The sequence below is a fragment of the Sylvia atricapilla genome, chromosome 8 (genome assembly GCF_009819655.1).
Source record: "Sylvia atricapilla isolate bSylAtr1 chromosome 8, bSylAtr1.pri, whole genome shotgun sequence".
Classification (NCBI taxonomy): Eukaryota; Metazoa; Chordata; class Aves; order Passeriformes; family Sylviidae; genus Sylvia; species Sylvia atricapilla.
This window is the reverse complement of record NC_089147.1, coordinates 27226510-27250771: the sequence shown is the minus strand read 5'-3', so window position 1 is coordinate 27250771 and position 24262 is coordinate 27226510. Positions and strand designations below refer to the sequence as shown.

General features: G+C 38.7%; 2 protein-coding genes across 7 annotated transcripts in view; one reads left to right on the top strand and one right to left on the bottom strand.

The window, feature by feature from the left end:
* MMRN2 (multimerin 2) overlaps positions 1–24262 on the bottom strand; it is a 207640-nt gene that overhangs the window by 32842 nt on the left and 150536 nt on the right. The window lies entirely within an intron of this gene.
* Positions 1–24262, top strand: part of LDB3 (LIM domain binding 3) — a 104254-nt gene that overhangs the window by 39556 nt on the left and 40436 nt on the right. For 3 of the 6 annotated variants that reach the window (XM_066324204.1, XM_066324207.1, XM_066324206.1), the window contains exons 3-5: positions 4144–4219; positions 15562–15584; positions 18939–19142. In XM_066324204.1, coding sequence (XP_066180301.1) covers positions 4144–4219; positions 15562–15584; positions 18939–19142 — 303 coding nt within the window. Of the gene's footprint in view, positions 1–4143; positions 4220–10764; positions 11172–15561; positions 15585–18938; positions 19143–24262 lie in introns of all 6 variants that reach the window. The other 3 variants (XM_066324202.1, XM_066324203.1, XM_066324205.1) reach the window with 2 other exon arrangements.

The window sequence follows — 24262 nt, the reverse complement described above, 5'->3', positions numbered from 1 at the left end:
TTCCTTTTGGACTGATTCCCTCTATGCCTAACAAGCTTTTGTCCTTATGTTGTTGTGGGCATGAGCATTAGTTCTGATAACCATGAGTAATAGCTCATCTTTTTACATCTCTCCCTGACAGTCCCATCATCATCCCCAGCGAATTTTCAGGAATATTTATGCATTAAAACATATGTATATCATCTCTATATCTATATCAGAAGCCTTATTCTACATGTTTTGTTTTGCACCCTGCTCTGTGCTCACCTGCTCCACTCCAGAATGCCTCCATTTCAGTTAGGTGATAACTAAAGTATGTAGAATGTTTTTTAACTCTAATCTAATCTGTTTTATTACTTTTCCATGTACTTGATGCCTTTTCATTTTCTAGTAGTTGAAACATGACATTACAATTATTAAGATATTCAAGAAGTTGTAAATAAGTGCTCATGTGTCATAAGATGACAAATAAAAAAGCATACTGTAAAAAAGAAAAGTTCAATTTAGTTGTCCTGAACATTAGGAAAGATAGACACTGACTGGTGAAGATATGAAATAGAAAAAGTCCCATGAAGATGAAGAAGAACTCTTATCTCTTAGATCATGTCACCTCTTTGCAAGTGCAATATTGTGCTCCCCTGAGGTGCAATTTATACTGATAATGCATCACTGACCTCCTTTGCAGCTTTTTCTTAGGCAGCAGTTGCACTCCTCAGTGCAGTTGACTTATAATAAACCTTTGTTGTGAGTACAAAAATACCAGGAGTGAAGTCAAGTGCTCTTCAATTAAAGATCTGTTTAGGTGGAAACAAGGAGAAATTCTGGCAGTCATTTGAGCAGTGCTATCAAAATCGAACTGCTTTGCAAAATGGCATCCATCTTGGTTTTGAACTTCATTAAAAAACAGAACCAGGATGGAGGGAGACAAGAGTGTCAGTGGAAAGGAGAAGAGTTTAAAAACATACCAGAATTACGTATTTGGTCATCATTAGAACTGTTCTAAGTTTTCATTCTGAAATGAGATTTTTGTCTCCATCTTTAACTTGGAAAATGTAGAAGAAAATGTCTGAAAGTTGAAATCAAATTAAATGCCTAAGAAAAAGAATCTTGATGAAAAATTCCAGCATTAAATCTAGAATTATCATAATCATCTGTGAAATTTGGGCTTTCATCTTTCTCATAGCCCTACTGAGCAGGTATATGCTCAAGTGTTTGGAACAAAATAATTTTGCAATCAGTGGATTAAAATGTAAACCTGGACACATATGTTTGCTACAGCACCATCATCACTTGAAAAGCAAGCTTCTGCAGGATTTGATCCATCTAACAAGAGAGGGAAGAAAAAGCAAATGTTCTGAACTTGCAAATGTTTTTCCTGGAGGAGTAATGACTCTTATGTAAATAATCACTTTATTCTGCAAGTGCGTACAATTTCATTCCACAGATTGATTTCACCTCTTCTGCCCTTTTCTCTGGTGCAAGCCTCTGCTAGATCTAGCAAGCCTCATTATTCTGTTTTTAAATATCAAAGCTGTAAACATCCAAGTCAGAGCTGTGTAAGATCATCCTTTTCAAGTAACATCTTGAAATCTCCAAGTTGTTGTCAAATACAAATCTTGGCTTATGCTGTGAATGACAGATGTATTTTATCGCTAATGTGGAAGAAATGCAGATTTTTAGCATCATCTTCTCTGGGCAGGTAATGAGAGAGGAAAAACTAAACATATAATAAACATCAGAAGTGATGGAATAGTATGGTAAATAAATTCCTTTGCTGCAAAACAACTGTTTTCTAGTTAAGCACCAACTGTGCGCTGTGTGGTTGTTTGCTACACCTCTGTACATGGCAAACCACACTTACAGTGCTGAGCTACTCTGGCACTAAAATTCATCATCAGGGGGCAGAGCAGGGGAACACTTAACATGGTATGCCCAAGTTCACCAGTGTCACCTCACAGAAATAACTGGGTGTACTCAGAAATTACAGTAATGGAAAGAGGAGCAGAATCATCCCCTAAATCTTTGTGTGTTCCTAAACTGTCACTGGCAGTTTTCAGCTACCCTGTGTTATGAGCTGCAGTTGATTTTTTTTTTCTCCTTTTTGCTGTCTTTCATGATACATGTGCATGTCTCATAAATATGATGTACCATTTCTCCTTTTAAGCTAAAATAATTGGAGGAAGAGTATGGCATCCATTTCTGAGGGAAGATAACTTGCTTGAGGAAAGTTTTAGTTGTTGAATAGCTCTTGTTCTTAGAACTTGAAGGTATCTGTTTCTCAGATAATTATATCTTGGGAGTATATTGTGGTATATTTCAGTTGTGCATATGAATTACAGTCTTCTAGTCCATTGTTTCAGGAATACTTTGTCAGTGAATTTCACAGGTTAATTACACATTGTTTAACAAAATACCAATTTTCATTGTTTCCTCAGTCTCCACTCATTTTCGTAGTAACTGGTTGTAAGGCAGGCATCTATTACATCAGCTTTGTTTTCAGATCTCAGAGTGGCAAAATTTCCACACCTTCTAAGTGGAAATCTTCTCCTTTCTGTCAGGATTACTCCCTTTTTCTTAGGTGGTCTTTTTTTGTATGTTCACCACTCCTTATGGAAAAAATGTTATGTGTGGCAGCTAAAGTTAAACACAGATCTCAGTGTGAAGCTGGGTATCAATGCAGGGATTGCCAGTGGGAATGAGCCCTGTTCCTGTTGAGGTCAGCTTTCCCTCTCTGATAGATGCTCCTGGTAAGTATTTCAGATGAAAGTGCAACACAGCCCTCAGTAAGGAAATAATGAGCCTAAGACAGAAGGTCTTTTAAGCTGTGCCATGAAAAATGAGAGTCCATGTTTACTTATTATACCCAATCTAAAGCAGCTCTTGGGGCTTTTTGTTGTTAAGTATAACTGTTTGATCCTTTCTGATACTCTGCTCTTCTCATAGTCTCAATTATATCTTGTAACGATGAGTTTCACCTCAGGTTAATCAAGTTCTCTAGAACTTGATTTTGAGAGATGTTTGCCTTTATCAACTTTATATGCTTTGTCTTTTCAATTTCACTCAGTGTCCACAAGAGTAGTTTTGTTTCTCTTTTTCTATCGTTCATTATTTTCTAAGCCTCTGCAATGTCTTCCCTTTTTCATCTCCTGTCTAAAGCAAACAATTCCATATGTCTTAGCTGCTTCTACTTGATTTGTAAGTTTTTAAGTATTTTTATTTCATTTTTTACCTGTCCTTATTTTGAAATGTACTTTTTCAAGATTAGAATTTGAGGCATAATCCTGATGTGTATGTTGGAAATGGGATATTACTTGTATAATTCTGATTCTTTTACTCTTTTGGTTTTCATTTCCTTTTTTCTCGTTATCCCTTATGTACTGGAAAGATTTCAGAGAACTGTCACCACTAGGCAGATTCTCTCAGCACCTCCCACAACTACATCTTCACTTACCTGGGCATCCTAGAAGTGCTTCAGATGACATTTGCCACTGTGCTTTCTTTGTTATCCCAGTGAAAGGAAGAACTGTATATTTTCAGAACATTTTAGTGGGGGTTATTTTGGGCTTTTTAAAGCATCAAGGACATATATTTGTCAGGTGGAAGACAGGCATCTGGAGTGGCTAATTCAGTAGTGTTCTGCTCATTGTGAAACTCAAATGTCTGGAATGAAGCCCATGTTTCCTCCTGAAGAGAGGTTTAAGTAATTGTAGTTGTAGTTATATAGTTTAAGCTATTAAATCTTTTGAGGAGTTGAGATGCCTCAGCACGGAAGTTCAGCCTCTGTATTTTTAAAACACCTTTAAGTCTCTTTTTCCAGAGTGCTACCCAAACTTGAATTTATCTAGTTGTGGCTGACTTTCATCTATGAAAATGCAGTTTGTTACAAGTATTGGAAAACAGATGATTTCCCAAGTCAGAGGTTGCTACCGTAACTGGTGGATTTTCATCATTCAGAGAAACTTTCTCAAGCTTTTTCTCTCGTTTAATATCTTTGTAAAGGAGAAGGCAGGAAAAGCCTGATGATTAACAGAAAAAGTCTAGACTACGCTTAACTTTCAGTCCTAATGTAGCAGCTTTTGCCATGAAATTAGAGCTGAAAAACAGGAGTGCAGATTGCACATCTCTTTTATTTTCTGTTTTTGTTTTTTTTTTTTTTATTCCCAGATCCAAACGCCCAGTGCCGGTTTCAACCACAGCTCCCAGAATTGACTCTCCCAGGGCTGTAATTCCCCATCAGAAGGTAAGTGACATGTTTGTCCTCAGCCAAAGTGAATACTATTTTTATCTGCTGTGCTGAAGGTAAATATCTATTACAGGAAATAGCTTTTGCCTGCTCCAAATAATTAAACATTGAATGAATGCACAGACAGGAAAATTGCTGCAAGGCAATGTATTAGTGATCTGTATTTTGCTAATTTCTGATTAGCAGGACCAAAGCATCCAGCTATCCTCTGATGTGATTTGGTCCGACCAATTCTGAGCAACTGTTTTCATCTAGGCTGCAAGAATCCACTAAAGCTTCTTGAAATCTACATTTGCTTTTGTAGATTGTTGGGGAGATCATTAGACTATGCCTCAGTCTGTGCACATGCTGTCTGCAATTGAAATGACACTGATTTGGAAAGAGGACAATGAGGACATTTGAAAACCTGCATCATATAGTGTTCTTATCATAGAATTCAGAAGACCTGAGAATAAAAAATAAAGAGGATAAGTCAATTTAATGAATAACAGCAAGTGGCAGAGGAAATGAATGGCCTGGTTGCCATTGTCAAAGCACATCATCTTTCATAAAATAAATGTTCATTTTAGAATAAACACTGACTGTACCTGGCAACTCATCTTCTGTATCTTTGGAGACACTGAGGAGCAAGGGTACCTGAAAGATGCTGTATATATCCCTAGGCTCAAGCTCTGGGTAGGACATTTGTATTGCTGATGCATTTGATTAGATAAATGGACAGGAGCTGAAGTTTCCATTGTTGCAACTTATTCCTGCTGTCAGTGCCAGTTTCATTCCTAGCATGCACATAAATAAAAAACACTGAAGATAAAATATGTAGGGAATTAGATGATTTTCTAGTGTTTTTGACAGTTCCAGCTTCTGTAGATCAATCTTAAGTAATTTTTATAAACAGTATGCTTTCCAAATTCAGAGCACAGATGGTAACATCATCCCTGAAACTGCTGCAAATAGGTTCAAAGTAGCAGAAGAGAATGCACCTGTGGGGAATAGTTTGATTCAATTTTATTTTGTGAAATTTTAAATTAACCTGACTGGCCATTTGTTAGTTGAGGCAGAAATAATATTATTTCAGACTGGATCTTGTAAACTTTTTTGACAAACGAAGATGAAATCAAGAATTTATCTTGCGCAGAGTTGTTTCTGCTTATATCATGATTTTATTAAAGTTATCTTGGAGGAACTTATTGGAAGAGTCACCAAACAGTACTATGAAATTCCTAAAACAAAAGTGATGGATCATTATTTTGGTTAAACTGGTTTTTGGCTGCACCAGCAAAGTTATAGAGACAGGAAGGGGAAGGAGTTCTCCTTTTCCCCGAAGACCCACCCAGAACGCTGTTAGTGTTCAAGGCAGTGAGCTGATCTATCTTACCAGAGTTACTCAGCAACACAAGATTGACACCTACCTTTTAGGGCTTTATGGCACCTGCACAGGTATGCAGATTTTGTCTCCTTCCTCAATAGGCACATATGCATTGGATTTTTGTTACTCTTTTAGGTGCATTTTAGGTGCATTTCTTCCTTGCCAAGTGTTAGTTTTAAAATTGCTGCCATACCATGCTTCAAAGCTGTTTACCACAAAAAATACTTTCCTCTCTTAACTATCTACTGTATAGAAAAGTTAACTTTAACCACTGCAGGGGTTTCTTGAAGGTCCTAAAAGACCCCTAGGCATGAAAGCCAAAAACACACTTTACATTTCCTATTCTAATCCTTCAGAGAGAGACGAGGCTCAAAGGACTCCACCCATTCTCAGAAGCTTGCTGTCATACATTTGAAAGTTCTGTGCAAGGTGCTCAGGAAGGGCTTGTAGGAGCTGCTGGAGGCAGCCTTTTCTGAACAGGCTACAGGCAGTACCAGCAGCTGGAAAAGAGAATTACTGGGACCTTGCCGGAGGAAAAGGGCGGCATGCAGGGGAAGGTATGGTGGGAAACGGGTTATCTTGCAGTATTTAGGAAGATCTTAGGTGTAGGGTCATTGACTCAGGGGAAGGAGGAGGTAGCATTAGAGTGCTGGAGAAGGAGGACCCTTTGCAGGTCAAGAGGAGTGGCACTTGTGTCACTTGTCTATGCTAATAGACAACAGTAAGTTTTAAGTGAAGAAGAATTCTTCTCTTCAGGTTGTTTGGAAGGGAGAAAAGAACATTGAGCCACCAGAGAAGTCTCGAAATCCAAACTAAAAATCCTTAATTGATAGAAACAGTGTCTTGTTGATATGGCAGTAAAGTGTGTTACAGTAAATACACTCTAAAACCAAGGCTTCTTTGCTTGTCCTTTTATTATTCCTGGTAACAGTATCACTGTAGAAATGAAGAATTCTGTGTAACACAGGCAGAAGTCACCTCCACACCTCTGCTTGACAGTATTTAGACTGATGGTTCACATAAAACGAATTTGATGATATTTTTTAAATATCAGCAAAAAACTGCTTTACAAGACAGTTGTGACAGTGTCATCCTCATACATCAAGAGAAGCTTTCCTCACCCTTCTCTGGTTAAGGTTAAAGCATGGCAATGTTAGCTAAACATTCTGCATGTGCAACTTCAAAGTCTAGTTACAACCATAAATACTCTTGTATGTTATTGCTGATGTGATTGCAGCTTCCACTAATTTTTAAGCATGCACTTCTTCTTTCATTGTTTTTATTTTTGTTTTAGGGAGGCACGCAAACTTTTTACCACCAAGATCAGTCATTTCTTCACAAACCTGATCAATGTTATAGGTGATAGAGGTTCTGCAACCATAAGGATGTAGGGTTATTATTGGAAATAAGGTTTGGTTGATTTTCAGTTTCACTATATCTGACATAAATCTCAAACTAGAAGCAATTTTCATTTAGTTTAGTCACATCTTTTTGATTTAGTGTAGTCTTTTGTGCAGGTGGGGCATAGCTGGAAGAAAGGGCATAGTTAATGTTGAAAGCATTCAAATAACAATAAGAGTAAGCTTGAGTCCAAGGATTTAAACTGAGCCATCAATCAGTCAGTGAGTTCCTGCAGCTCTTCAAAGGGGACAAAACACAAGTGAAGATTCAGCTCAGTGCAGTTCAAAATATTCAAGCTGGAGCTTTAGGGCTAAGCATGGCTTTAACATTTGTCAATTTGCATGAAGGTATTGACAACCTTGTTAATTCTAATAATGTGGCTATGTGTTGTGCGTTCCGTGAAACAGTACTGAGCACACTTATTTTGGAGTCCCAGTGAGGATCTCATCATATTTATGGTTTGTTTCCTGCCAAATTTGGGAGCCTGTGTGTGTCTAAAAGAAAATAGATGGGGATGATTGACTTTTTTTAAGTTGAGTATAGGATGAAGGGATCTGACTCAGCCAAAAGCAGTTTGACCATGTCTTTGAGCAGAGTCATTCAGTGCCATGGTGCCTCCGTTCCCTTTTTCCTCTAAAAAAATTTAGAGCAATGATTGCTTCTTGAGTAGGTTGACTGGTCAAATTCACTGGTGTACTGTTAAAATTGTTCTCCCAGACATGCAAGAGGTGAGTAATGGCTGTAGGGTCACAGCAATAGATAAATAGAAAATGAGCTGTCAAAGGGAAAGGACCTGCAAAACCTGGTCTTGTATCTCTCAGTAGAAATTTTTTTCTCGCTTTCCTGATCCATAAGAAGGAACATTTGCCTTTCATTTTCATAAATGACTGGATTCTTATAAAGAAATAATAATATTTCAGAATGGAATTTGAACTGATTCCTAGCTCCCTTCTATTTCAAAAGGTTTGAGACTCCTCTACGTTTATTAGTTTTAAGCTCATTCCCTGACATAACGCAGTTTTCTCCTGCAGTATGGGATTGCTGTACAATCCCAGCATCTTTCTGGAGGGAAGCCCATTGCTCAGTGTCACAGCCTCCTCTCCTGGTCGGCTGGAGGGGTAGCATCAGAATCCCAGAGCTGGAAATGTCAGCTTGCTTTTCCAGCCACTGAAACAGAATGGGATGAGAGATGGGGAACAGGGGAACGTTTGTTACTGTTGGCTGCATTTCATGTGATGCAATGCTGAAAGCTCAGTGCTGCTGCTCAGTATTAGGCATTTGCCCTTCAGAGTCAGAAATGGGTTCAGAAACTCTGCATTGATCTGATTTTGACACTGAACTGGAGACAAAAAATAATTCTGCAATATTCTCCCAGGAATAAACTGAATTAAAGAACTATTTGTTAGTCACAAAAGGGAAGAGCTAAATATGCTGATGATGGGGCAGCAGTTCTTTAGAAGAAGTAATACAGCTGCTCCCTTAGACACTTCCTGTTTCATCCATTCTCCTCCACGCCCCAACACAGGGAAAACAACTACGCTAAAACTATCCAAAATATGAAGTCAAGATGGAGATTACTAACCTGACTCTGCTGGGTTCTTGAGAATTCTAATGCTGATTTGCCAGGATGCTGGTATTCCAGCTAGAGATTGTTTGAGGAGCAAACCCAGAATTCTATTCGTGCCAAAAGGGAGCAAAATCATCAGCCATTGTTATTTACCACTGTCCTGTAACTTTCCCTTTTGCTTATTGTTACTGTCTGGTAACACCAAGACTATGAAAATGCATTAGGGCTAGGGAAATATGTGGTATTTCTCTCATTAGCAGTTGAAACTGACACTTTATGATCAACTCTCCTTGCATTTCCTTTTGTTTTGGCATAGGAAAAAACCCACAGTTAACTAAAAGCCACAGAGTTTTCAGGGCAACAAATTAATTCAACTCCAGCATATCCTTTTTCTTTTCTATTACCTCTGTGTTTATTTTTTATTAATAATCGTTTTGTCTCTCTGTGCTGGCATGTAAAATTAGTTTGCCCAAGTGATTACTTGATTTTTGAACATGGCCTTGTGCATTTGTGCCTCTTTTTGAACACATTTTTAGAGAGAACCCCTGTGTTCTGATTATTTAATGCTATCCGGAAGCTTTCAGTAGGCCACTGGAAAGGATTGTTTGCTGTTTTCAGTGTCAGGGTATAATGACCAAAGTATGTCTTGCAAATGCATTTATTTAAAAAAGAACGGTCTGAAAATGCTTTTAGGATTATCTGTTTTTACAGCCTTGGGCAGCTATTAATGCCAGCTAAAATCTCTTCCTGTTTATCAGTAACTAAGAAAAATTATCTTAGTTAATTTTATCTGCTTTATATTTTTGATTCAAAATGTCTTAAATGTGTTTAATGTTATGATTATTTAGGTCCTTAGACCTTTAGGGTTTTTTTCAATAAATTTTAATTAATCAAGGCATATTATCTTGATTTTTTTTTCAAATGTATACTCCCTAAATTTATACATGCAATCTAGAAAAACCAAAAAGGCAATAGAAATATTTATTTTTCTCATGAACCATAGTATCAAAATTAATAAAATACATTAATGATAACCAATACTAGCAAAAGTATAGAATTAGAGGCCAAATTATTCTCAGGCCTATATTTCATGCAAGGCTGTGGGTAGATGAGTGCAAGGTGTTAAAGATGATGATTGAATAGCTGGTGAATGAGGCAAAACATCACTACAGGCCACCACCTGCTCTTGAACTGGCTGTCATTGAGGCCAGATTGTGAGTTCCATTCCTGCTTCAGGCTGATGTCCCCTGCCTGTCCCTGTCCCTCAGCTGCAGCAAGTAGCCAGCGTTACTGGGCCTCTTTGCTGTGAGCATTTTTCTTTTTTGATACCACCTCTTCTTTTGGTTTCACTAAGGAGCATTCATAGTGAACCATTTAGGAAACTTAAGTGTTGGACTGTGTTTTTCCAGGATAAGTTTTTGGTAGGTTGTTTTGGATCTGAGCACAAGCACAGACTTCTATGGGTATAGGTGTTGTAGGAGAGATTCCTTTGGCTAAAGCAAGACTTCCTGCTGTCCCAGTTAGGAATATTATCTGGGACAGGACTGTAGCATCACACACACACCTACATACGCAAGCACACATTCCCTCAAAAGGAAATTAAGCAGGAACCATCAACATAGGAGCAACATCTTTGTGGAGCAGTTCATGTCCTCAAATCGTGTTGATGTCTCTGCTAACCCTGCTGCATGGCCTGATCAGCATGAACCAGAGCCCAGGAAAGCAGTGCATAACTTCCATAACTTCAAGTGCACTCATAGAAAACAGAATGGTGTGGTTTAGAATCGTTGTGTCTTTATAATAATGGCATTGACTTTTATGGTTGTACATGATCTAAAATTATTCTTACCTCAAGACTTTTTTTTAAAGATTTCTTAATTATCCTAGAAATTAATGGACAATGTTACCTAATGTGAAATTATTGCTGTGAGGTTGACTAGACTCTCTTAATGTTAAGCTTTGTTTGTTGATTTCAACTAAAACCTAGTAAAAAAAAAGCTTGAGTTGGTTTTGCTTCTGTTTTTTTGAAACAATGCATTTCTTTGTTGAAAATCTTCCCTGAAAGTTTGAATGCTCTGGCTCCAATCTATTTATTGCTAGTTTATGGCTGTGTTTACAGCATTAATTGCAGATATGTTATTTTTGCATGTGTTCTATGATTGCTCTTTTCTTTTTTTCTTTCCTTGGCCTGCATGTTTGCTGCTACAGGAACCTGCTTGGGAAATCAATGGCAACAGAACAGACTTCAGCCCTCTAACTAACACAGCGACTGGGCCTATGGGTAGTGTTTTAGCAACCAATGGAACATTTTCAGGCTACCTCAACCAGCAAGAGATCAGCCTTTCAAATAGCTCTTCCTACCTAAAGACTACCACAGTTAGATCTTCCATGTCCTCTCAGTCTGTGACTCCTGACATTTCACCTGCCAAGAGCGCTTTAGGTTCCAAAGCAAGCCCTGCCGGGGCTGGTGGCAGTAGCCCTGCGCACCAGCTGAGCCCTGCAAGGCAGTATAACAACCCCATTGGCCTTTACTCGGCAGAGACCCTGAGGGAAATGGCTGAGATGCATAAATTGAGTCTCAACCGAAGGGCTTCGGAAGGTGGACTTCCTAGAGGGTAGGTAACATGGTAACATCTTTAATTATTTCAATAAGTATTGAACTTGCTGAACAATGAATGTAATGGTGCTTACCCTACTGTGCGTTTTCTGGCAACTGTGATTAAGGTCTGGATCAATCATTACATTTTCCAGTAGCCCCCAAAACATACCCACATTGCCATTACAGAACAATGGTTGTTGGTGTCTGAAGTGCAGCATGGATTGGCAATGGTCAGCAGAGCATGAGGGGGAACACTGGGGCTGAAGTAACTGTAATCATCTCAGGGGTGTGGCACTCTGCAGTTCTAACTAATGCAGGGAGTCTCAGAGAACCCAGTACTGCTGCCAGACATCAGAGCGGCTGCTATAAACCACACCTGATCTTTGGTACTTTGCTAAACAGAAATGGCTTTGACCAGCAAATCTGACATGCTCAGCTACTGGAGTGTCCTGCTGCAATTCCTGCCCTAATGTGTTGGCTTTCCTATGCAAAAAGAGTCAGAACTGCAATATTTGGAATCCTCTGGTTTGAAGAATGTCTTGCATCTGTTAGCTTTAATGTTAACTTTGTGGTAACAAGGACTGATCTCCAGATACTGCCCAGATAGTTTGATCCCATGCTGCCAGGGTTTTCCATATTCCTATATTGCAGGTCCTCTGTTTTATTAGTAGGTTTGTGAAGTGAGAAGCCGGGACTACAGTACATGATAAAAAGCAGTAAGAAACAGGTTTTCCTAAATGTTTTTGCCTTCATGTATAAATCATCAAACAAATCTTATTTTTTAGTTTGTTTGTGGTTTTGGTGGTTGTGTTTTTGTTTGTGGTTTTTTTTTTGTTGTTTTTGTTTTTTTTTTTTTTAATGAAGATAAATTTCTTTATAAGAATATGGGGAAAAGTGGTTTTTTGACACTAGGGACTTGGCTACATAAGGAAAACCAGAAAATTCCAGCAATCCACTCAAGGTCTGATAGTAAATGCATATCTTCAAGTACTTTATATCCCTTTGCAGAAGCTCTTTGCAAAAGTAAAACCAAGAGGTTTAAAGTTGTAGCAAAGTAGGGATATTCCATCCTATTAAGAGAGCTTATACACCTGTTCCAGATGATTCAAGCAGTTTTCGATGATTCACTGCCACTCTCTTGAGCACTTAACATTAACAATCCTAATTAACTTATCTGAGAAAATTCTATCCTCCCTTCTCATACTGGCTAATTAAGTAAAGCAATTACCGTTTAAGAGAAAATTATTTCAGTTAGTAAGCAAGATCAGCAAAATAAACCTCAGAATACGTCTCTCATAATTTCCTGTTGTCTGAAGAACACCAGTTCTTATTTCAATATGCAGAGTTTCCTGGGAGTGTATCTTGTTGTCTTTCTCCACTGTGTTCATAACCCTCCTTAATACCTGCAGGGGTGAGGGTGAAGGGGCTGAATTTTGGATGGCTCAACATTGTGACTGTTATCAGAATTACTACACAGCTGCATCCATCATTCACCAAAGTCAGTGTCAGCCTTTCTATTCAGTTTGAAGGAAATTTTAGGGAACTGCTATGTGCCTTTACCATTTGTAACACCGATGAACAAACAAGTAAAAAAAACCCTTATCCTGCAGTGCAGGAACATGCTGAAAAGATGAAAGAGCCCAGAAGCACTAAATAAATGTGTCTTGTCAGGTAACTTCTCTGAGATTTAGAGAACTGTACATCTCTGTTGACATGCAGAGAAAATTCAGAGCTCAATAGTGCTATCATTCCCACTCCCACTTGACTGTTATCCATCTTGCTTCCTGCTCTTTGAAGGAAAACATGGAACCTGTAATTATCTTGGGACTTGGTGGCATCCTTGATAATCTCAATCCCACAGTGCATGTATGAGGATAAGGAAGCACTGTGAGCACTGCAGAATTAGCTCTGGTCTTTGTTGGGAACATTCTTACCATGTAATACGACATGGTTGTGATATTGTGGTGCTCCAAAACGGAATTCATTTTGCTTTCACAAACATGCACTTAGCTGTATGGTAAAAGCTGCGACAAAGTTCAAGCATGAGGAGTGATCTTAAGGTATGTTTCAGTTCTGTGCCCTTTTCACCAAATGATTTAAACTGAATTGTGTGTATTGCTGTTACAGGTTTAGCTAAACCCTTTGGAAAATCCTGTCAAGAAGCTGAAATTAATTTTGAGATTATTTCCTTGATCTGTGAAGAATAACAAAGTATCTGTTTGTCTGATACACTTTACATTAAAGCTTTATCGCTCTGACCCAAGGTGAAAAATAAGATAGGCTGTTAGGAGTGTGGAACGTGATGTGCTGAAAGCTCTGGAGTGTATGAATAAATATGAACAGTGAGTCATAGTTTGTAACATGTGCGTCCCTTTCATTCCATCCTGAGTTATTTTTCACATTGTAGGTCAAGGGCAGTAAATACCTGTCCCCCAAGTACGTGCCAGGTGGCTTGGATTACTGGCCTCTTACTGTGTGACCTCTGTGAGCAGCAAGCTGGGTGTCCCAGACATGTCCCTATATAGAATCAAACTAAAATAATGTGTGGCTCTGAACTGGGAAGAATTTTCTCATCACATCCTAAACATAAGGAGAAAGCAAAGCTTTACTGTTTTTGAAGGAAGCAGCCTCTTCATATCTCAGAAGTCTTTACTGAGACGTGACAGCTGAGATGTTCTTATTGTGTGCACATAATGTTTCTTTTCTCTGGACATACTTTTATATTCCTTTAATTAAAGTGTGTTTTAGGGTTTTGGTAGTTCTGCCTTGAAAATGTTGTTTTAGATGTACAGTAGAAGCCTGGGTGAGTCTAAAAATTATACCATTACACTTGGTTTCATTGTAAATGAGGGTCCAGCTGTCCCACACACACCTAAAATTGATGTAGGATATATATATGGATATAGTCTCTGTAAGAGACTGATACATTTAGCTTTATGTAGTGTTTATAAAGCTGGAAGAATATTTTCAAGTTGGAGAGTCTGACCAGTAGCTGCAGAGGTGATCTGTGATTGCTTTACCATGGAAAGGCAGAAGTGCAAAGCCTTTACTGCAGCTTTGGCTTATTAGCGTCAAATTGGTCAAATTCATTTGGTCATGAAAAGTGCTGTTGGATGAGCCAAGGCAAAAGCATCATATGTAGGAAGAAGCAGTAATATCAAAGGTTCTGCAAGGAAAAAGCAGGAGGGGCCAGATCCACTTGGAATGTTTCTCTTAACAGTGTAACTTTGCTGTCCCGTATTTTGTATCAGTCCCAGATACAGAAATGTCACAGCAGCAAAGTGGAATCCTCAGTGCCCAGTTCTGTTAGCAACATTCCATGCAGCTAAGTAAGAAGAAAAGTTTCTTGACTGACCCTGGATCTCTTCTTCTTTATTTTGCACAAAATATGATTAATTTTAACTAAGAAAAGAGCAGAATTGTGGGTATTCCAAGCTTTGGGGAGCCAAAAAAAGAGTTAAATAAGCATCACAGCTCATTACTGCTATTTGTACAACCCACCGTAAAGAGTTATTGGGAAGAGCACTGTCATCCAGCCTGAGCACATTCAGCTCTGCACTCCCAGCTTTATCCTGTGTTACAGTACTTTGGAATTACTGTGCAAGCACCATCGCTGGTTTATGCAGAGATGCAGGAATGGAGTGTGAACATACCTTTTTTTCATACTGTACACATACCAGATGGAATAAAGTATCCTGATATGGATATCCCTAAAAACATGTAATGTGCAGCTTGCTTCATTTCATGTGGAATACATTAGGAATGACTATTCCAAAGTTTATTGGCTTACACTCCTCTTGGCATGATGTAGGTGTAGCCATATCTAGGCAAATGCTTTGTTATATACATAGGCATTTTCTTTAGGTTTAGATTTAAAACATTTACCAGTATATCCTTTGAATCTTCTCCAGCATGCAAAAGACTTAAAAATCAGTCTTGCAAAACCAACTCTGAGGGTGTCCTGAGAAGAACAGACTTCATCCCTGAATATTCAATATTTAAGAGAAAAATATAGTCTCTACCACTCATTTGCTATTTTCAGATGAGAAAATACTATACTCTGAAAATCTTTTTTTTTTGTTCCCTCTGATCCCTCCTCCTTTCACTTTGGTAGTAGTACTTCTGAGGATGCACAGCAATGCAATCATGTTAGAGGGTCAGCCAAAATGCTATTATACCCCACTAAGTCCTGGTGGATCAGTTATAATCCCTGCATTTTTTCCTTTCTTAATCATGTTGGGGTTTTTAGGCATACATTTACTTTTCATTCTTATTTGTAGATGGTCTGAGAAGAGCTGTAGTGATCTTTTGTAAATATCTTTTGCCCTTTGCAGTCTACAGACTATTGACTTTTTTTTTCTGTGTGGTTGGTTTTGATGTTGTTTGTTCTCTTTCTCTTCTTCTAGGTCATAACCAACACCGCTGCCAAGTTAGTATCACCTCTGTGTAGTGCCAGATATTTGTGTGGCGCTGTGTGTGTGTGAAGATGTGTTTTCTGGGGTAGCATGATCCCCTGTGTTCCTGCTGTGTCTGCTTGCAAGTGCAAGTGTTTTTTTAAACATCTGCTTGGTGTGGCAGGTGCCCTGCGCTGTCCCTGCTATCCAGCAGTGCTCCCGCTTGGCATTTCTTGGTGATGCTCTAATGCTGTGAATGGAGCTGCCACCTGAGCCTGCTCAGTACTTCTACAGCCTTTCAGGTGGTTTTGCTTCTATGGAAAGGTTGGAGTCCTCTTGAACTCTTAAGTCATCTTCATGCTCTCAGACAGCGTTATATGAGCCTTTTTTGGTGTTTATTAGTAAAATACTCCTAGTTTCAGTGTTAAATTAATTTCTAAATCTGCAAAAATTTAAATTTAGGTTGGAGTAAGATATTGATATGGGAAAAAATTCTACAGAGTGATTTACCTTGATAAATCTGTTGTCCAAAAAAGAGATAACTATTGGTTTGAAAATGTGATTGATCTGCTTTATTTAGGAGAATTCAGAGACAAAACTCAGTTTTGTCCTTTTAAGTATTTTAGGGGCAGAGGATTGTCTCTAAACTTTTGCTTTTTGCCTCTGACTTGGGTGATATCCATAAATTGCTGGAGACTGAGTTAAATTGAGTATAAAATAAATAATTCTAGTACTTAAATGTCAAACTTAAACTGACAGTATGAAGTTGAAAGTAGTAGAATACATAAAGTTAAAATATTATTTAGTGCATATAATTTACACTGATCTGGCACTCTCAGATGATTTCTGTGAGGTGTGGATGTGATGATGTAACTCCTTTGGAGTGAAAAACCCTAGCCAGTTTACATTAATAATTATTCTGACAGGATTGTCTTCACTTTAGAGGGTTGTTCGTAATCTTACTGGCTTTGGGATTTATTTTTCCTGATCCTTTTCTAGCGTTGGAGAAAGATCCCATTAGTTTTGCAGAGGTGCTGTCTCTGCAGCCTTACCTCTACCACTTTGTCCTAGAGCCCAACACCCCTTACAAGCACTAACATCTTCTGTTTGCTTCCAGAGTTAGAAAAAGAACTCAGCAGTTGGCAAGCTGTACTTTTTCTGTTATTTTTATGGGAATCCTGTTAACTTCAGTGGAAGTTTTGACTTGTTGTATGTAATATGTCTAAAACCTCTTGAAAGACATCACTAAAACTGTTTAAAGACCACAAGTGAAAGCCCAAATGACTCCTGCTGCTACCATGAGGGAAGTGTAGGCTGTTCTGACATTAGTGGCTTTGATTTCTGTAACTGACTGTGGAAACTTGCTTAGAACATTTTTCTTTAAAGGTGGCATATTTAACCTCTGTCCTTTCCTTCACACAATCTTCTCAGATCTTGGGTTTAGAATCTCTTTGGTACTTCCAACAGTGTGGAAGAAAGAGAACACTAAATTCAAGATCTTGAGGACCTGTGTGTTTATAATTATTATGTGATTATTTAGGGTATTACAAAGAAAAGAGATATTGTTGAAGTCAGGCATATGCATGCTCAGTACAGCAACCTGCATGTCTCTGCACATCACTCCTCAAGAGATGATGTCAGTGTAATTATAGAATTGTCAGAGTTGATGAATAGTTCAGGGAGATGTATTTTACATGTGAGTATGTCTTGGTAAAAAGATAATTTTCACTTTTTGAATGTATAATGCCACTTCCTAGTTCCCTCCCTTATAATGTTGGCATGTGCAACTGAAGGCTGTGGCTATAATGCAGCATGTGCACCTGTGTGTCTCTGGTCCTTGTGCATGTGGCTGTCAATGTTCTATCAAGGATTTGCAATGATATGTGACTGTCTCTCTCTGTCCATCCTCAGTCAGGGCATCCCACCAAACAAAGTGCTGAAAACAGAGCGGGATCCCCTGGCTGGCTTCAGAGGTGGCACAGCACCTGTGATAATCTCCAGATAATTAAGTCAGATGGCTGCCAGCCTTACTTGATTTTACCTTTTCCATCATGCTGGGTTGAGGGCTCAGTTTAAACTCTCACCCTCTGGGGCTGTCCGTTGTTAACAGGCACACTGTTGTGTGTGTAAAAAGAAAAACAATCTTAGCCAATAAACTTACAGTATAATGTCTTAAACTGAAAAGGAAAATTGTTCCAATCAAATGGAATTAAATGCTTCAGCATTTCTTCTGCAGGGGGAGAAATACCTATTTCCAGCTTTTGGGTTCAGCTCTGAATGAAACATTTATGAAATATCTCTTATTTCACAAAGGACAGAATCCCCAGTTTTGTCCAGTTTGGTGAGTGTATGGAGTGTCTCCTGCTGGCATCCTCCTGCTGCTGGCAGGACAGGAACAGCAGACAAGATTCACCTGATCTGCCATATGTTGGAGAAGACCAGCCACCTGGCTGACAGCTGAGGTTCAGCTTGTTCATTGGAACTCTGGGCACTGCTCAGGCCTAGCTCTAGGACTAGGACTATGCACAACTCAGCCCTGCAAGACAACCAACTGCTCTTTGGCTGCAGTCTGACATCAAACTGACTCATCCTATTGTCATGGGAGCTTCAGTTAGCTTGCCTTCGGGGCTCAGTCTGTCAAATATAAAATCTTTCCTCGTAAATGGAGTCACTGGAAACTAAGGCTGCAACTCTTCCAACTGCACTTTTACTACTAGTTGCAGTGTTGCATATTTTGATCTGGAACTGAGCATTTATCATGCCATAGCAACACTTCAGGCTGGCTGTACAGAGATTTGGAGAAGATTTAGTCTTTGTGAGGAAATCCTTGAAGATTAAAAGATGCAAGTACTAAATTTCACTGTGATTAATAACAGACAGAAAGTACCGAAACCTTCTAAATAATAGAGAACCTAATATCTGTTCGCTTCACTGTACTTTCTAGACTTTTGTAAGACCCTTCTGAAAACACAAATGAATGAAAAAATCAAGTGGGAATTCTCTGCTCTGTGCATGTATGTCCCGTGGGCATGCATATATACATGTAGATGTATACATGCATGTAACAACAGAACCTTATTGTGTAAATATCACACAAATGCTTTAAGATCTTTTATGAAATTTTAATACAGTGACAGCTATTTCACCTTTTTTTTTCCTCTTTATACAATGTAAACCAACCCAAAAATGACATCCATTAGCACAGCCATCTTTTTGCTGTGGCTTGGTACTTCTGTTGTCCTCCCTTCTCTGATGAGAAGCTTTGGTGGTGAGATGCCATGAACAGACATGCACACTCCTCTCTTGGTGGTGCTTCCCTCACTTAACTTCACGCCTCTCTCCTTTCTTCCCCTCCCTTCCCCATGGAACCTCACTCTTGCATAACCCAGCACGGACTTCACGGAGCGTTTCAACCCCAATGTCCTGAAGGACTCTGCCCTGTCTACCCACAAACCCATTGAGGTGAAGGGCCTTGGCGGCAAGGCCACCATAATTCACGCGCAGTATAACACCCCGATCAGCATGTATTCCCAGGATGCTATCATGGATGCAATTGCAGGCCAGGCACAAGCCCAGGGTGGAGAATTTGCTGGGTAAGATTATTTCCTTCTGTGGAATGCTCTTTCTCTGCATGGTACAGTAACATCCCTACCTGCATGACACATTTGCTCTTCCTGGAGTCTTTCTTTTTTCCTGGGGTATATTTGCACATGAAAAATCCGTATCGACCCTAGATAGTGTCCAAAAGCACTTCTGTGTTTTGAAATTAAAAGGATGGATCACTAGAAAATCATAACATGGCTTGTTGTTTGAAGGTACCCTAAAGATCATTTAGTTCCAGCCCCCCTACCATGGTCAGGGGTACCTTAATTTAACCTAGATTTTTTAGTATTCCTCCTAGAGCTGGCAAACCCCACAAACATGTATCTAATGCTCTGTATATGATATTGGATGGCTTTTCATTCCTGACAACCATAATTTATAATAGTCACGATTATAAGCATAGCTCAGAAAGGACAGGAAAGGGGGATGGAATTTTTATTGAGACATGAAGAATGCAAAATATTTATTTTGCACTGGCTGCTGTTTTATTCTTCAGAATGGAGTGTTTTTCTGTATTTTCCCTATCCCCAGTGTACATACAGTACATGTGTTTTACACAGACCCTTTGGACTATGGCAAAATCCACTGATCTTTAATAACTCTGCTTTTCCAATGCATGTTTCTGGAAATCTTACCTGATTAAGTTCTCCAGAGTTGTAATAACTTTACTGAAATTACATAAGCAATAAATGTAGCCAGGTTTCTCTCTTGCCCAAAATAGAAATTGCCTTCCTTTGATATGACACCAAAATACAGGTATAGCAACACACTTTAGTGTAGTTTCTTTTCCATATGTGAGCTGCAGGCTTATTCAAAATGTGGATGGTTTTATCTATTTGCTTGTGCTCCCTTTTGCTGTCCATTTTTCTCTCTTTTTTATAATTATTTTTCTTTTCTGCTAACTTTTTGCACCAATGCAATGTCATTGTTCATCACAGCTCTCCCTCATGATGAATCACAAGCAATACCTTTAGCTGGCTTTGGCCATGATTCATTGAATCTCCACAGGTGTTGAGTAGACTCGTATTTCCAATTAGTGAAGTACAAACAAGTTTATCTGTGTTCTTTATAAGGGTTCACATCCTTCATAGGCATGGATTATAGAAGACATTTTATGATATATTGGCACTTTCTATTAGATGCTGTAGCATTATATGATGCAAATAGTAATGTTTAAAAAATTACATATTTAAATAATCAGATGATTATAAAGTTAACGCTGACTATGTGGGTCCTTTTCATAAGTTTCCTTTAGTTCCCTCTGTGATATTCTGAATTTTAATTTGCAGTGGAAACCAAGATGTTCTTTAGCTTCCTTGATCAATCATGTCCAAGTTAAGATTATGCTTAATGCAGAAGTATTTGTATGACAAGTTTTTAATATAAAAGAAGACCAAATTATGTGTGGATTCATTTTATCTCAATTATCAGCCTATAATTTGGTCTTGGTTCTTAATTAATAATCTTAGTCATTTCCATTTGTCCACAAGTTTATGTAGGGTGGTAAGCACACTCAGACTGCACATCTAAAGGGCAGACAGCAGCTGGAAACAGTTTATTTATTTTATCAGTGAGGAAGGACAGACAGGCCTAAGATAAGAATTAATTTTCTAGTTTGACCATTTGAAATCAGTGATGGTGTAACTTCATCAGATCAGAGTCAGGCTCTTGTCACTTAGAAATACGTCACACCTACTGGATCACCATGGGAAACAAAGGGAAGGACAGGATTATTCATACTCAGACTCCATGCTGAAACTTAAAGGTAGAAAATTTTGAATGCCCTGACTTTATGTATTTTCTTACTCTTTGTTTTGCTGTTTTAATTGATCTTGCTAAACCAAGAACCAAGAGTTAGGTGGCTGCAGTAAAACTATGTGGACGGTGCATTTTGAGTACATTTCTGTCAAACCACTTCTAAATTCCGTTATGCAGTTTTAGCCAAGTTCACAAGTTGTATGAAGACATAAATCCAGCACCTTTATCAGTAATAAGATCTGTCAGTTGAAGTAGCAGAATCAATAATGTGATTGTACAAACTAAGGTCTCGTGTGTCCTCTCCAATAAGTCAACTTGGCTGGCTATTTACCAGTCTACATTAACTTCTGTTTGTTGGGTTGTGGGGTAAAAAGAGCTAAAAAGCTCTTAGAGCTTTTTTTAAAATAGCTGGAATCAGTCTAATACCTGATGTCACAGTATTTTGTTGTATGTCTACATCAGGGGTAGAACACTGCAGTGTTCCTAAGTTTTTACTTAATATCTACTGAAATTAAATCTGCATAATGAGTCCAGGGAGGGATTCACATGGTAAACCATAGTTTATAATGAACTCCAAAATAGAAAATTCCATTGCTACTTATTCAGAGAGGTTTGACTGTCATTAAGGCTTGTTTTAATGTTAAGAATGTGTGACTTAAATGATGATAAGAAAAAGGAAAATAATTTTTACTGACTCCTACCACTAATACCTTAGGCTCTAGAATAAAAACCTCCAACAGCCCTAACCCATTTGGGAAGAGATTTTTTTTCAGTAGCATCAATTTAAAGTAATATGCTTAAAGATGCATGATATTTCTGCATATCGACACCCAGATGGAAAGAAATTAAATTACAAAGAGGTATAACAGAGGTATTAACATGGTTATGTGCATCTTTAGGCTGTCTGTAAGAATCAACTGTCACATTTAGGTTTATGAAATGCTCATAATCAGCGATGCACTCTATTTTACACTTCCATGCTGAGTGGCTCATATGTCCTAGTTACTCATCCACAATATAATTATTTTTTTAAAAAAAGAAAAAAGGCCTGCTGAATTAAAGACAGAGTTGGAAATACTCCAATGTATTGCATTAATTTAGTTCAATTTATATGAGCATGTTTCACTCTGCTGGGGAGGTTAATTCACCAAGCTCCATTTCCTGCCTTAATCTTCTACCATAAGGATATTAATATGTCATATTAATGCCACACATTGCTACTGTGAAATCTGTGGTCCAGCCTCCAGCTCTAGGCTTTAACAATGCTTGAGACCATGGCATATCTTTACATAAACCTTTGAACTGCTTTTTTGTTTGGTCATAATATAAGAAGAAAGCATTTGAGCTAAAGGATTTAAGCAGAGGAATTTGAACTGTCTGTTGCTGGCACACCGCTGCTGCCGCAGTGGTCTGTGGTTGAAATCAGCAGCACTGTCTGTCCAGGGGTTTGTTATCCATCTAGATGAGTGTTCAGCTGGGAAATTTGCTGTCCCATACAGCAGGCTTTTAGGCTCCCACAAGATTAAGAAGTCAGTGTGGGGGCATAAAGTTAACTGTTGGCCCACATCAGGCAGTCATTTCTGGTGTTCAAACAGGGGCAGGTTCTGGGTGTGAAGCACCCTGAAGCACCTTGGGGACTTGAAAACAGGGTCACCTTTTGGGGAACACAAACATGACAGAACTCAGCATAGCCAAGTGTCAGAAGTAGCAGCAGACCAGTCTCGAGGGTGTTGCTGTGACTTACTGTTGGTACTACAGAGAATCTCTTTTCCATGCAAGACTATTCCTGTAGAAGGTAGGAGAAGGCAGAACTCACTATTGCACTTTCTTTCCTGCCTCAGCACCCCTTCAGCCATGTGTGATGAGCCAGAAGAGGAGTACTACTGCTCCCTCTCTCCTCTTCCACCTGAAGAAGGCTATGGCACCATCTTGTCCCTTGTTGCACACAGAAGCAGCACTAATGGAAGCCACTGATGGCACAGCCTTCCCAAAATAAACAAGTCTGCATTCTGCCTACTGTACCTGCTAGCATTTGGATATTGTAAGGCCTGTGGTCTAGGAAACATGAGCTAAAACAGGAGCTGGAAAATGCTGCTTCCTCCCACAAGCCATCTTTCACACTGAGGGACTTTTTTGCATAGCTTGTATGTTTTGTGGCAGAGCTTAAACTGAAGAGCCAAGTTTTTCTCGAAATTCACCTTTCTAAGCCATGTTCCATGCCACAGCTGATTGTGCTGAAACCCAAAAACCTTAACTGGGGTTTGGACTTTGGTGGCTCCTCAAGGATGTGACAAGTTTGCATTGATAGGGGTTATGAAGAACATAAATACAAGCTATTATATGTAAATCCATGGAAGCAGTGTATATTACACAGTGCTGAAGAAGAAGAGTGTGTCAGCTGAGAAATACTGATATTTAAAGCTACCTGGTAACATTTTTCATCCCACTGTATGTAGGATGTCAGACATACTTCCTGGCTTTTTCAAATCACAAGTTTTCTGTGGATTTTCTCTGCACAGTGGTATCTTACATAGCACTAACTTGGAGCCTGAACCAAGGAAGCAACTGTTGGACCAAATGGCCCTTAACTTTTAACAGAACTGTTTCTCAGTTTTCATGAAGTTGAGCTTGCTGCTTGCAAAGCTCTTTATGGAATAGCATAAAGCTGTTACAATAAATCACTTGCTTCAGAAATAGACCTTGTATTTAGAGCAGCCCTGGAGCCAAGTTGCTCCAAGCACACATCATCCCTTCAGTGTATATTTCTGCAGTTCTGTTAATAGTTAATTTTAATTCTGCTATGCTGAAGTTATTTTCACTGGGAAAAAAAAAGCTATTAAGTTACTAAGCCTGTTTCTAGCCTGCATAATAAATCAGAGAGAGGTTACCTCACTTGTGCTACGGACCTGTGTAGCTTTGATTTTAGGTCTGCACAACTGGATATATCACTTTGCAAGATGATTAAGCATGTTGTAAGACCCTGAGATACATTCTGTCATTAAAGATTTCAGGTACTACTTACATATGCAAGTCTGGGGTGCAAGTCTAGACTTCGTGTGCTTCACATGTTTAGTACACAATAAATCCAGACTATGGCAGATGGAAGTTTAATTCAGTTTGAAAAAGAATCATCTCTAGAAAAATCTATAAAAGCCTACCACATTATTTTTATAATGAAATATGAGTTTATTTCTAATTACAACCTTAAGATATGCTGGCCCAACAATGTAATTTAAAGAAAACATAAAACAGTACCAACACAAAGTCATTTTTATAAGAAATAATATGGAACAAAATGGTCAGAGAAATAAATGTTTTTGCCTGGCCTACTCTCCTTTATCACCACATATTA